This window comes from Canis lupus, chromosome 13 (assembly GCF_048164855.1).
Source record: "Canis lupus baileyi chromosome 13, mCanLup2.hap1, whole genome shotgun sequence".
Lineage (NCBI taxonomy): Eukaryota > Metazoa > Chordata > Mammalia > Carnivora > Canidae > Canis > Canis lupus.
This window is the reverse complement of record NC_132850.1, coordinates 19,119,922-19,134,071: the sequence shown is the minus strand read 5'-3', so window position 1 is coordinate 19,134,071 and position 14,150 is coordinate 19,119,922. Positions and strand designations below refer to the sequence as shown.

General features: G+C 41.6%; 1 protein-coding gene and 1 long non-coding RNA gene across 5 annotated transcripts in view; one reads left to right on the top strand and one right to left on the bottom strand.

Annotated features, from left to right (window-relative positions):
• The window catches only part of LOC140602727 (uncharacterized), a 60,359-nt gene that overhangs the window by 18,715 nt on the left and 27,494 nt on the right, over window positions 1-14,150 (bottom strand). The window lies entirely within an intron of this gene.
• RNASE9 (ribonuclease A family member 9 (inactive)) lies at window positions 11,261-14,149 on the top strand. Its single transcript, XM_072772685.1, has 2 exons — window positions 11,261-11,430; window positions 13,171-14,149. The coding sequence occupies exon 2, from the start codon at window positions 13,186-13,188 to the stop codon at window positions 13,780-13,782; it is 597 nt and encodes a 198-aa protein (XP_072628786.1). The 5' UTR covers window positions 11,261-11,430; window positions 13,171-13,185; the 3' UTR covers window positions 13,783-14,149.

Below are 14,150 nucleotides of genomic sequence, written 5' to 3'. Positions count from 1 at the left end.
CCGTGGCCACCCAGCATCATGGAGCATGGGATCGCATGTCCCTAGCCAGCCCCCGGGAAACGTCCAAATCAAAGTTCGAAGAACAGTTTTTGCTGAATGTGTACCGCTGTCACATCGTCATACAGTAAAAAAAAATCATTAAAAAGTCAAACCATCGTTAAGTACAAACACAAAATAGAGGAGCGGTTGCAGGAGAACGGGGAGTGATGGCAGATGCACATGAGGGATCTTTTAGAGGCCATGGAAATCCAGTCCTAAAATTGGATTGGGTGACAATTGTACAACTCTACATTTACTAAATGTCACGGAATTGTGCATTTTAAATGAGTGAATTTTATGTTATGTAAACTATACTTCAACAAAACTGCTACGGAAAAACCCAAGGAATTTATCTTTGACACATTTTCCTGATTTCCTTTATCCATCCTAACAGCAGGTCCTATGATTTTTATGTCCTTAAATAACTTTCAAGTGTATCATTTATCTCCTTTCTGTTCTGCCCAATTTTCTTTTTTTTTTCTGCCCAATTTTCATTTAAGATTTTCCCAATCACTTCCTGACTTCTTCCGACACACTCTCAAGCCTGCCCGGCCATTCTCCACTGTGTGAACACAATTTTCTGATCAAAATATGAATCTGTAAAAAATATATATATATATGAATCTGTTCACGTCTACTCAAGGTGAGATTCTTTTCAGATGATATCTGGTCATTTACAAACACTATTTTCTGTTGGCCAACGGCTTCTTTTTTATCAGTAGGAAGTGATTTTCTTTACATATTACAGATATCACCACCTTTCCTGCTATGTGCATGGTAGGATCATTTATTAAGATACTAATTTGGTTGCTTTTTTTTTTTTGTCCTTCTCTAAGAGACAAAAAAAAATGTATAATGCATTTTTCTCTCTTCCATCACCAAATAAGGTGAGTTTCTGTACATATGCCATGTGAGTTGTTTACATCTTTTGTATTTCAGGCCAGGTAACAGTAGTGAGCAGTAGTGAGCAGTAGTGAAACATGTGCTGGTCTCCCAGAGATTTCAGTATTAGGCCCATTAAAGAGAGCCATAGCCAGGAGTGAAAGAAGAAAATACATTTCCCTGAAAGTGGAAATCCCCGGATGGCTCAGCGGTTGAGCGCCTTCCTTCAGCCCAGGTCGTGATCCCGGAGTCCTGTGATCGAGTCCCACATCAGGCCCCTGCGTGGAGCCTGCTTCTCCCTCTGCCCGTGTCTCTGCCTCTCTCTCTCCATGTCTCTCATGAATAAATAAATTCTTTAAAAATAAATAAATAAAACAGCTTTATTGAGATAGAAGTGACATATGATAAACTGAACATATTTAAATTGCCTAATTTCCTAAGTTTTGACATACGTCTGTGTCCATTAAATCATATCCAACATTTACCAAGTTCCATGTCCTTTAGCTATTCCTTCCTCTCACCTGTCCCCACCTTCAATCCCCAAGAAACCACTGATCTGCCTGGTTAATCTTTTCACTATAGATTAATTTCCATTTTCTAGAGTTTTATAGAGATGGAATCATACACTATGTACTATTTTGTTTTTGTTTTTTTTTAAAGACAAACTTTTTTTTCTTTTTTTTATTATAGTCACAGAGAGAGAGAGAGAGAGAGAGAGAGAGAGAGGCGCTGAGACACAGGCAGAGGGAGAAGCAGGCTCCATGCACCGGGAGCCCGACGTGGGATTCGATCCCGGGTCTCCAGGATCACGCCCTGGGCCAAAGGCAGGCGCTAAACCACTGCGCCACCCAATTAAACCTTGGTTTTAATTAAGTGGTTGCATGAGGCTTTACCGTGTATGTCTATGACTTATCATAGTGTACTTTCAACTGATATTGTACTGTTTCACTTACAGTATAAAAACCTTAGTATAATATACTTATATTCCTCTCCTCTCAGATTTTATGTACTCTCAGATCCCCTATGTACTATTTTGTATTTGGCTTCTTTAACTCAATTATTTTGAGACTCATCTATGTTGTTGTGTGTATTGATAACTCATTCCTTTTTCTTGCTGAGTGGCATATCGTTACGTGGATCTACCACAATTCACTCATCTATTTACCCCATGGTAGAAATTTGGGTTGTTTCTAGTTTTTGGCGATTACAAATAAAGCTACCGTGAACATTCATGTAAAAGTCTTTGTGTGGACCTACATTTCCTTTTCTCCCGAGTAAAACCTAGTAGGGGAATGGCGGGATCACATGGGAGATGTTTATTTACCTTCCTAAAAAACTCATTTTACATTCTTGCCAGCAGTATATGAGAGACCCAGTTCATCAACATTCTCACCCACACTTTGTAAGGTCAGTCATTTTAATTTTAACCATTCTAGTAGGTGTCTGGTGGCATGTCATTGTGGTTTTACATTGCATTTTAACGTCATTAAACATCCTGTTCATGTGTTTGTCATGTCATCCATATATATCTTCTTTTCTCAATTGTCAAAACACTTTCCAATTTTTTATAGGATTATTTGCATTTTCATTGTTACATGTTCTGGATACAAGTCCTTTATCATCTATATGCATCGCATCTAATGCAGATGTGTAGTGCAGTTTTCTCTTCGATTCTGCTCTAACAGCATCCCACAAATTTTGCTATGCTATGTAATTGTTTTCAACAGTATTCAGATCAAAATATTTTCTGATTTCCATTTTGATTTCATGTTTGCCCTATGAGTTATTTAGAATTGGTTGGTTTAGTTTCCAAATATTTTGACATTTTTGAGAGGTCTTTCTCTTACTCATTTCTAATTTCATTCCAGTGTCAGAGAATATATTTTGTTTAACTTGAATCCTTTTGAGTTTATTAAGACTTGTTTTGTGGCAGAAAATTTGGTATATCCTGGTAAGTGTTCTGCAGGCATTTGAACAAGTGTGTATTTTGCTTTTGTTGTAGAGTATCTTATAAATGTCAGTTGGGGTAAATTGTGGATTTCACTCAAGTCTTCGATAATCTTGCTGATTTCCTGCCTACTTGATCTATCAGTTATTGAGATGCAAATATCGAAAGCTCAAACTATAATCCTGGATTTGTTCACTTCCCCTTATAGTTCTGTTTGCTTTGTGTAATTTGAAGCCCTATTTTTAGGGCCATAAAAATTTAGGACTGTTATGTCCTGTTGGTTAATTGACCCCCTTTAGCTTTGTAATATTCTTTGTTTTGAAATCTACTTGGTCTGATATTGCTCAGCACTCCAGCTTTCTTTTGATGAGCATTAGTACAGTATATGTTTCCACTTCCTTTATTGTTGACCTATTTTTATCTTCCTATAAAGTGTATTTCTTGTAGAAGATGTATATTGAAATTTGTTTTTTAATCCAGTCTATCACTAGCTTTTAATTGGTATGCTAAGATTATTTGTATTTAATGAGATTATTGATACAGGTTAGTTGTAGTCTAACTCTTGCTATTTATTTTTTGTCTCCTCTATCCTTTGCTTCCTTTTCCTGCACTTGATTTACCAATTTTTTTTAAAATTTCTATCCATTTCTATCTCCTTTGTTGGCTTTTTAGCTTTTAGCTATAGCTCTTGGTTTTATTTTTTTATATATATATATTTTTTAATTTTTATTTATTTATGATAGTCACAGAGAGAGAGAGGCGCAGAGACACAGGCAGAGGGAGAAGCAGGCTCCATGCACCGGGAGCCAGATGTGGGATTCGATCTCGGGTCTCCAGGATCGCGCCCCGGGCCAAAGGCAGGCGCCAAACCGCTGCGCCACCCAGGGATCCCCTAGCTCTTGGTTTTAATTAAGTGGTTGCATGAGGCTTTACCGTGTATGTCTATGACTTATCATAGTCTACTTTCAACTGATATTGTACTGTTTCACTTACAGTATAAAAACCTTAGGATAATATACTTATATTCCTTCCTCTCCTCTCAGATTTTATGTTATTGTTCACCATGCATCTTATTTTGAAATAGGTTACAAATCCCATTACACATTGCTACTAGTTTAGTGTGTCTTATTTTATTTTATTTTATTTTATTTTATTTTATTTTACTTATTTGAGAGAGAGAGAGAGAGTGAGAGAGTGTGTGTGTGTGTGCACAAGCACAGGGAGGGGCAGAGAGGGCCAGAGGAGGAGGGAGAGTGAGACGGACAAGTAGACTCTGCGCCGAGCACAGAGCCTGACACGGGGCTCAATCTCACAACCCTGAGATCACGACCTGAGCTGCAATCAAGAGTCAGTTGCTCAACCCATTGAGCTACCCAGTCACCTGTAGTCTGTTTTATCTTAAATAAATTTAAATAGTAAGAAAAAGAATAATATTTATTTGGCCATGAAATTACCATTTATAATTTCTTTATTTTTTTGTGTAAATTCACATTTCCAAGTGGTATTAATTTTCTCTCTGCCTGTTTGCCTTTCCTTTAAATTTTCTTGTAGTGAGAGTTTGCTGGTGATGCATTCTTTAAACTCTGCAATCTGAAAAAGTTTTTATTCTGCTTTAGGGTTTTATTTTATTTTTTTTAAACAGTCTTTTTTTTTTAATTTATTTATGATAGTCACAGAGAGAGAGAGAGAGAGAGAGAGAGAGAGAGGCAGAGACATAGACAGAGGGAGAAGCAGGCTCCATGCACCGGGAGCGCGATGTGGGATTCGATCCCGGGTCTCCAGGATCGCGCCCTGGGCCAAAGGCAGGTGCTAAACCGCTGCGCCACCCAGGGATCCCTGCCTTAGGGTTTTAAAGATATTTTTGCCAGATATAGAATTTCTGCATTGAAATTTTCTTACTTAGAGTACTTTAATGTTTTCCTACCCTACTCTTACTTATATATTGTTTCAGATAAGAAATCTAATGTCACCCCTAACATTCCTATCTTTGTTTCTCTGGCCATAGCATATCTATTTTTCTGAGGTTGCTTCTAAGGTTTTTCTTTTCATTATATATATATATATATATATATATATATTTTTTTTTTTTTTTTGCTTTCCAATTTGGTTATGATGTGCCTTGATACGGTTTTCTTTTCTTTTCTTTTCTTTTCTTTTCTTCTTTCTTTCTTTCTTTCTTTCTTTCTTTCTTTCTTTCTTTTTTCTTTTTTGTACTAGGAGTTTGTTGAGGTTTTTTTGGGTTTGTGAACTTATACTCTCCATTAACTTTTGCAAGTGGCCACTATTTCTCCTAATTTTTGCTTCTCTTTTTCAGAGACTCAAATTATCCATCTGGGGTCGCTTGAATTCATTTTACAGCCTGCTGATGTTCTTTTCACTCTGCTTTGTTTCCTTGTTCTGTTTCACTTGAATTAACTCTGGAAACTTCAGATTCACTAAGCTTTCTTCTGTAATATCTAATCTGCCATTAATCCCATCTGGTGCATTTTTTATCTCACACATTTTAGTTTTTATCTTTATAAATTTGATTTTTTTCTATTGCCCATGAATCTAATTAATTTTCTGCACATAAGTGCAGTCATAATAATAGGTTTAATGCCTTTGTTCTATGCCTGTTTGGGGTCTAATTCAATTGGATGATTAGTGTGCTCATTATGGTTTGTGTTCGTTTCCTTTCATGCTTAGTAATTTTTGATTAGATGCCAGACATTGTGAATTCCACCTTCTTGGTTTAACTCACAAAGATATTCTTGTATTCATGTAAACCTCCCTGATCTTTTTTCTGGGATACACATCAGCTATTTGGAACCACGTCAATCCTTTTGATTTGTTATGAAGATGCAGATCCGTGGTGATCTAGGGCTAATTATTCCCTGCTACTGAGGCAAGACCTTCCCTAGTGCTGTCTAATGCCCCATGAATTTTGACTTTTTCCAGCCTGGCTCATGGGCCAAGGCACTATTTCCTCTGATCCTTTTAGACAAGTAGACAAGTTATTTTTCCCAGCTGCAGGTGGTTTTCTCCCCCACATGTGATAAACAGTCCTCTGCTGCATACTTGAGCTCAAGGCTCTGCTCAAGGCAGCTCTTTCCTTTCTGGTACTTTGTCCTATGGACTCACATTTCTTGGCCTCCTCATTTCCTCAGTTCCTCCTCCTCATGTCTCGTGGTCTCCAGGCTCTTCCTAAGCTTGTCATCCCCTCACTTTTGTCTGGAATCTCTCTCAAGGCAGAACCCAAGCAAACTGTATGGCTCACCTTGCTAGTTTCCTGTCTCCCAAAGTTCAGTGTGTTTTGTTGTCTGATGTTAGTGTCTTGAAAGTAGTTTTTCCAGCATTTTGTCAGTTTATTTTTTAAGACTTTATTTATTTATTCGTGAGAGACACAAGAGAGAGAGGCAGAGACACAGGCAGAGGGAGAAGCAGGCTCCATGCAGGGAGCCCGATGTGGGACTTGATCCTGGGTCTCCAGGATCACACCCCAGGCTGCAGGCGGTGCCAAACCGCTGCACCACCGGGGCTGCCCGCATTTTGTCCGTTTTAAAAATTGTTTCAGGTGGGAGGGTAAATCAGGTCCATGTTATTCCATCTTGACTGGAAAACTGTATTAAGCCTTTTTTATATTCTCATTTTTTTCAAGGATTTCTTTATTTATCTGAGAGAGAGAGAGTGCATACCTGTGAGCACATGCAGAAAGAGGGGCAGAGGGAGAGGGAGAAGGAGAGAGAAACTCAAGCAGACTCCATGCTGAGCACAGAGACCAACACAGGGCTTGACGCCACGACCCTGATATAAGACCTGAGCTGAAAACAAGAGTTGGAAGCTTAACTGACTGTACCACCTAGGTGCCCTTCTACATTTTCATTTTAAAACCACATCTAGAAAAAAAAAAATAAAAATAAAAAAATAATAAAAAAAATAAAAATAGGGATCCCTGAGTGATAGTTATGTGACTATCATAAATAAAAAATAAATAAATAAAAATAAAAATAAATAAAAATAAATAAATACAATTTAAAAAAATAAAACCACATCTAGGAGCAGCTGGCTGGCTCAGTCCATGGAGCCCTCCACTTTTGATCTCTGAGTTGTAGGTTTGGGCCCCACGCTGGGTATGGAGATTGCTTGAAAATAAATCTTTAAAAAAAAATCAAAAGTATTTTTATCTAAACAGGCTCCTTAAAATTTTTGGAGCTAAATGACCTTGCCTTGCTTTTCTAGTGGGAAGGTATCTATATCATGGCAGAGTCACCCTCATGGTGAGTTGCTGATGCAAAAGCTAAGAAATGCATGGATTGAATGCAGATTTCATAGGAAATAAGAATACTTTGTTAAAGCCTAAATGAGCATTTTGTTTTTATTGCTGTACAATATTGGAAAAGAAAGAGAATTCTTCATAACAAAAGAAATTGTCATACTTCGGAGTCTTGGTGGTGGCTCTAAGGGATGTAAATGTTTTAAGAATGATGACTTTTTTTTTTTTTTGAATGATGACTTTTAAGTTAAGAATTTTAAGGGGTGCCTGGTTGGCTCAGTGGGTTAAGCAGCTGCCTTCAGCTCAGGTCATGATGTCAGGGTCCTGGGATCGAGCCCTGGAATCGAGCCCTGGGATGGAGCCCCGCATCTGGAGCCCCGAGGAGCCCTGTTCAGCAGGGAGCCTGCTTCTGCCTCACCTTCTGCCCACTGCTCCCCCTGCTTGTGCGCTCTCTCTCTCTCTCTCTGTCAAATAAATAAATGAAATCTTTTTTTAAAAAGTTAAGATTTTAAGAATGTTATCTAAAAGGTGAGGCAACAACAGCACTGTGTTCCATAGTAAGACAGTTTGTAACAACAAGAGAAACTGCGAGGATGTCGCCACTCAACACCCACATGCCAAAGCTGAACTTTCTCTTTTACCAGGACAAATTCAGATACTTCGATTTTCCTAATTATGTAAGAAAGGTGGAAGACATCTAAAATACTAACAGAGGAAAATTTTGCTGCCACCATTAAGAGCTGGGGTTTTGGTACAGATATGTTGGATTTAGAAAAGAAACTCACACTTTGCTTACACCTGAGTCTGAGAAGCAATTTTATACTGAATATGTTTTCAAAGTATTTTTTTTTCCAAGTTGTTGCTTTTTAAATTTTTGCAGGGGGGGGTGTCTTTTGTTATTAGGGATTATTATTATATTATCTGTTTTGGGTGAGGTTTCTGTGTACTTGTGTGTATGGGTATGTAATTCAGTCTGTGTGTCTGTAATCAAGTCTTTCAATAATTTTCTTTGTGGCTGTGCTCTTGTTTGGTTTAATAAAAACATCCTTTCTTAACTCCAAAATTGTGAAAAATATTCTACTATATATACTTGTCTCAATATCCTTAATGTTGTTTTAAAAATATTCTTTTGATAGGGGTACCTGGGGGGCTCAGCGGTTGAGCATCGGCCTTTGGCTCAGGGTGTGACCCCGGGGTCCTGGGATCGAGTCCCACATCGGGATCCTTGCATGGGGCCTGCTTCTCCCTCTGCCTGGGTCCCTGCCTCTCTCTGTGTATCTCTCATGAATAAATAAATAAAATCTTTAAAAAATAAATAAAGGGGATCCCCGGGTGGCGCAGCGGTTTGGCACCTGCCTTTGGCCCAGGGCGCGATCCTGGAGACCCGGGATCGAATCCCACATCGGGCTCCCGGTGCATGGAGCCTGCTTCTCCCTCTGCCTATGTCTCTGCCTCTCTCTCTCTCTGTATGACTATCATAAATAAATAAATAAATAAATAAATGAAGTAGGCAAAAGATAGGCCTCGTATCCTCAAAATAATCTTAACAATTACAAACATTCTTATTTGCCACTATGTATCTATATAAAGAATTACTACTTTGAGAGTATTTGTAAACTCTTATCACCCTTATATCTCCATTGTGAAGGAAAATCTATTAAAAAAATGCAAAGAAAAAAGTTGTAGAGAAAACAAAAACAAACAAAAAGAATCCTATTAAAACAAGAGAAAATTTTTTTTTTTTTTTTTTTTTTATGATAGTCACAGAGAGAGAGAGAGGCAGAGACACAGGCAGAGGGAGAAGCAGGCTCCATGCACCGGGAGCCTGATGTGGGATTCGATCCCGGGTCTCCAGGATCGCACCCTGGGCCAAAGGCAGGCACCAAACCGCTGCACCACCCAGGGATCCCTAAAACAAGAGAAAATTAATCAGCTTTTTAAAGCTTTTTGTTATATTTGCCAACTTTTTCATTCTAATCACAAATGTGTGATTGCCCACTGTACACACTCACCAGCATTGAGTTTGTAAGGTATGATTATCAGCAATTTGAAAGATACAATTTTCGTTTTTCCCTTTGTGACTAAAGCTATATAAGTATTTTATGATCATAATCCATTGATGCTCATTGTAAGATCTGTTCAAAATCTTGCATTTTAAAAATAATCTGCTTTTAAAAGACCATTTAATAATCTCTCTGGAATATATATTCGTCTAAGGGGCTCATGACTCCTCTCAATCTTTTACTTTTGTAAAAATAGTGGTTAAATACAGAGTCCTGACCAGGGACTCAGGACCTGCGTCATAGAAGAGGCCTGGGACCCACAGTCCCTTTCAGGCTCTTCCCCACCTATAGACCTAAGCTTCCCGAACCCTCCCAAGCAAGTTTACAAGCAGAGAGGAAAAGTAGGACCCAACCAGATGTTTGTACACCCACTTTCAAAGCAGTGTTATTCACAACAGCTAAAAGGTGAAAAGCAATGCAACTCAATTTTTTTCCAAAAACATTTGCTGAGAAGGCCTAACACTCTCCACGCTACTTGGGGATGTTTTCTATACCATCAGTTACATGTTTATGGGTATAAGGAAGTGCTTCCCCGACGTTAGTGGGCTATGACTCACCTTGTGAATTTGTTAACCGTGCAAATTTATGGGCCCATTCACAAAGATTTTGATTCATGAGGTCTGAGGAAAAACCAAGGAATCTATAATCCAGAGGGAGGCCAGGTGGTTCTGCTGTGAGGCTGCCAGGTGAAAACTTAAGAAACACCGCCTGAGCATGATTCGGTGCCATCTGTTCTGTGTTTTCTGTTTCCGTCTGTCTGTCTGTCTTGCTCATTTCCTGTTCATCTCCATTCCTCTCTTCTGCCCCCAAGCAACCAGTAATCGACTTTCTGTTCTCTCTGTGCTGGTTTTTGAACAAGCAGAGGAATGGATGTGGTTTGCTTTATTAGATATCAAAATATTTTGTCAAATGAGAATAAGGAAAAGCATATCACTGGCACACAAATAGATAAAACTACTATCAAAAAACAATAGACAGTTCAGGAACAGAATTATTTAACATATACGGTAACTTTTATTTTTTTTAAAAGGTTTTATTTATTTATTTGAAAGAGAGACAGAGATATCGAGAGAGAGCCTGAGCAGAGGGGAGAGGGAGAAGCAGGCTCCCCACTGAGCAGTGAGCCCGACTCAGGGCTCAATCCCAGGACCCTGGGATCATGACCTGAACCAAAGGCAGACACTCAACCAATGAAGCCTCCCAGGGGCCCCATAAGGTAACTTTTAAGTTAGAGGTGAGAGGGGAACCTGGATGGTACAGTTGGTTAAGCATCAACTGTTTTTTTAAAAAGTTTTGTTTAAATAAATAAATAAGAGATGAGACAGTGGATTGGATTTCATTCCCCAAATAACTGATACTGGGATTATGGACAAATGTGAAAACAAAACCCATCTCTTACCACACTTCAAAATAAATGAATTCCAGATGGGTAAAAGACTTAAGTCATTAAAAAAAAAATCCATAGAAGTAGTAAAATAGGATAGAAGCGAAAATGTATACACTTTCAGGATGAGAAAGGATTTTGACAAGGACAAAAACTACAAGTTGAATTCATAACTATAGGATTAAGAAGTTTAGGCTAAAAAAAAAAAAGAAGAAGAAGTTTAGGCTATAAAAATCAAGGAGGGGGCAGCCTGGGTGGCTCAGCGGTTTAACGCCGCCTTCAGCCCAGGGCATGATTTTGGAGACCTGGAATCGAGTCCCACATCTGGCTCCCTGCGTGGAGCCTGCTTCTCCCTCTGCCTGTGCCTCTGCTTCTCTCCCTCTCTCTCTCATGAATAAATAAATAAAAATATTTTTTTAAAAAATCAAGGAGGTGTCGCAGACAAGCCCAAGGTGTGTCCTGGGCAGGAGCCTGAGCTCTGCCATCCATGCACTTGCTGTCCGGTTCTCTCCAGTCCAAGATGCCTCAGTGGCTCCAAGTTTTCACTTGCGGGAGTGTGTGCTGAGCTCCCTGGACGGTCACGATGACGGGGTGCTCTCCTGAAGAGCCTCCCTGGGCCACGGGTGGCCTGATGAGCTTGTGGGCAGGCAGGGAGGGAGGGAGGACTCAGAGTAGGGCAGGGAGGGAGGGCCACCCTTCCCCTGTCCACCCGCCGGTTTTCCTTTTCAGTCCACTTCTCCTCTCCTGCTTCAGCCTTCCGTCGGGTGTGCACAACACCTGCATTTCTTGACTCCTCTGACTGCTCACATCGACACCGATCAGATCCATCCTGGAATCAGGGGCTCTCTGTCTCCATCTCCACGTAAGTCAGAGTGTCTGGGTCATGAGTAATGGGAACCCCTCAGGTGGCCTTAAGGGGGGACTTCCTGATGCCAAGGCCTTGGAGTAAGAAAACCTGCTCCTGCAACGTGCAGCTAGGCCTCGGCCGGCAGCCCTCCCCGCGGCGCCCCAAGGGCTCGGGGACGGTTCTAGACCTGGCCGTGCACTCGCGGTTTCTGGTAGAGCTACGAGGACAGCAGAGGAGGGACACAGTAGCCCCAGGAGGGGAAACCGGACTGGTGCAGGCCCTAGAGCAGCGAAGAGACGGGCCGTCAGAAGGGCCCGTGAGCCGGGTTTGCCCAGGCTGCTGCTGGGGCCAGCGTAAGGTTTTCAGCGACTTCCCGTCACCAAGAGAGGCTAATTACAATAGAACCAAAAACAATACTAAAAAGCAACCTGTTTATCAAATGTCGTTGGGCAGATGAAGATGGTGCACGAGAGCGCTTAGCACAGGGGGGCCCATCACCGCTCCTTATGCTAGCCGTGATTATTTGTTATTGTTATTTTATTTTGGGGTGACCCCAAGACTGCATGTATTCAGCTGCTCAGACTTGTTTTCGTCCCTTTCCACTCCAAGCTCCTGCGCTCGCAGGGGAGGCCAATACCCTCAGTGTTAGGACCTCTCCAGCCAAAGCTAGAAACAACCGTTCTCTGGGGCCCAGACACCCCAAAGACTGAGCGCGGTAAAGAGGTCATGGGCAGAGGTGGCTCTGGAAGCCTGTTCCCCAGCATACCTCAGGTGCCTGCCTCTCTCTGGGAGGAAAGCCTCTTTGGAGAATTAATGCTTAGCAGCCAGCTTTGGACTAGAAATGGAAAACGATAGCTAGGCCCTGGGGCTCTCTGTGAAAGATGACACTTGGCTCGAGAGGGACCGATTTTGCCCTGCCGTCCAGCAGCAGGGCACCGTTCCTGCCACACGGTGCTACTGCTCAGGCTCTCGCAAGGAACGCTTTAAAATAGTTCTTCGATGCAGGGTGGAGAGAGATTGGGGATGTGAAGCCTGGTCACCCCGGAAACAGGAAGCCTAGGAAGCTTACCGAAGAGAACAAGGAAGGATGGGGAACCCCACAGGGTACGGGGTGCGCCGCAGCTCTCCGGAGAGGCAAGAGAGGCCGCCCAGGGGACGGAGCAGCCCCAGGGGAAGGGGTGGCGGTGAAAGCGCCTGAAGCAGCAGCAGGTGGTGCTCCGCTGACCGCCCCACCTGGCTCCATCCCTTCTTCCCGGGCATCTGCAGTCCAGGCAGAAAGAGAAGTCACAAGATGAGGAATCTTTGTCCTCCCGGAACAGGGAGTGTGGGTGTGGGGGTCACTTAGGCTCTTTGCAGTGCAGGTTCCCAACTCCCAAGAAGGGAAGGGAGGCATCTGTTCCAGAGGGTTAAGAGCCCAAGAGCCCCTCTCGGCCTCTCTCCCCAACGGCCACCTTGGGCTCCTGTCTCCTCCTGCCTGCCCTCCACCCCTCCTTGCTCTCTGCCTCACCTTCCTTGTTTCTTCCTCTCTCCTTTTCTCTCCCTTCTCCCTTCACCTTCTCCTCTCACGTCCACAGTCTTCCAGGCTGACCATGGGCTACTTTTCAGTCCACGTTTCAGAAATATTGAAATATATTCTGAGTTGTCAATTTGAAAATTGTCCAAAGTCTTAGAGCTCAGAACAGCAGGAGTTAATGTGGCTGAGGAACAAAAGCAGACACACTGTGGCAGTGGCACTTATCTCCTTATCTCTCCTAGTCTCCGCAAAAGGACATGTGGACTCTGCTCACCATGCAGCCCCTGGCTCTGCTGCTCCTGCTGATGATGCAGCCACTGCAATTTATAATTCTGAAGAACTTTGGTGATTTCACAGATGAAAAGCTAGAAGAGTTTGAAGATTACTTGGGGGACATATACAGCCCAGGACCTGCCAAACCTCCTACCAAAGATACTTTCCTAAGGCGTATTATTATCGATCCTGGAAGACCACTAACTGATTCAGCCTACTGTACTGAAGAAATCAAGATGAAAAACGTTCACAACAATTTCAGTTGTGTCAGAGAACATTTCTTCCTCCAAATAGCATATGAGGACGTGCAAAAGACCTGTAAAAACTTACATGTGCCTTGTAAGAATGGAGTTAAGAAATGTCACAGGAGCAAGGAAGTAATAGAAGGAGTCTATTGTAATTTAACACGAGGAGCTAAAATGACAGACTGTGAATATGACTCTTTTTATAGGCAGGGCTATGTCCTTATTACTTGTCGATGGCAAAATAATATTCAGGAAATTGTTCCTGTTTACGTAGATGATATTATGGCTCTGGATAATGATGTGAAAGCCAACATCTACCACAATGCAAAAAAGTAGCCATTCTAAAAGAATATTCTCTAAGAAGGCAAGAGTAGGAGGATATAACCTTCTCCATACTGATCCTTGCAGGTCAAAATCAAGAATGCTCATTTTGATCCCATTCATTTTAGTCATCCACCATCTCCCTTTCTTCTCCTAACACCATGCAAAGGCAACGTGGGCTAAGTTGGTTGATGGCGCTCTGAGAAGTGGTTTCAAAAGGTCAAGTACTTTAGCACATTTTGAGTGTGTTATGAGGATGAACGCCTGCAGTGACAGAGAGCCAGCTCCAAGAGAAACAGGAAATGGTCGTCTGGAGTGTACTCCTGTGTTGTGTTCATGTGAACCCCTAGTTGAGTAGAACTAATAAAGTGCATTGACCTAGT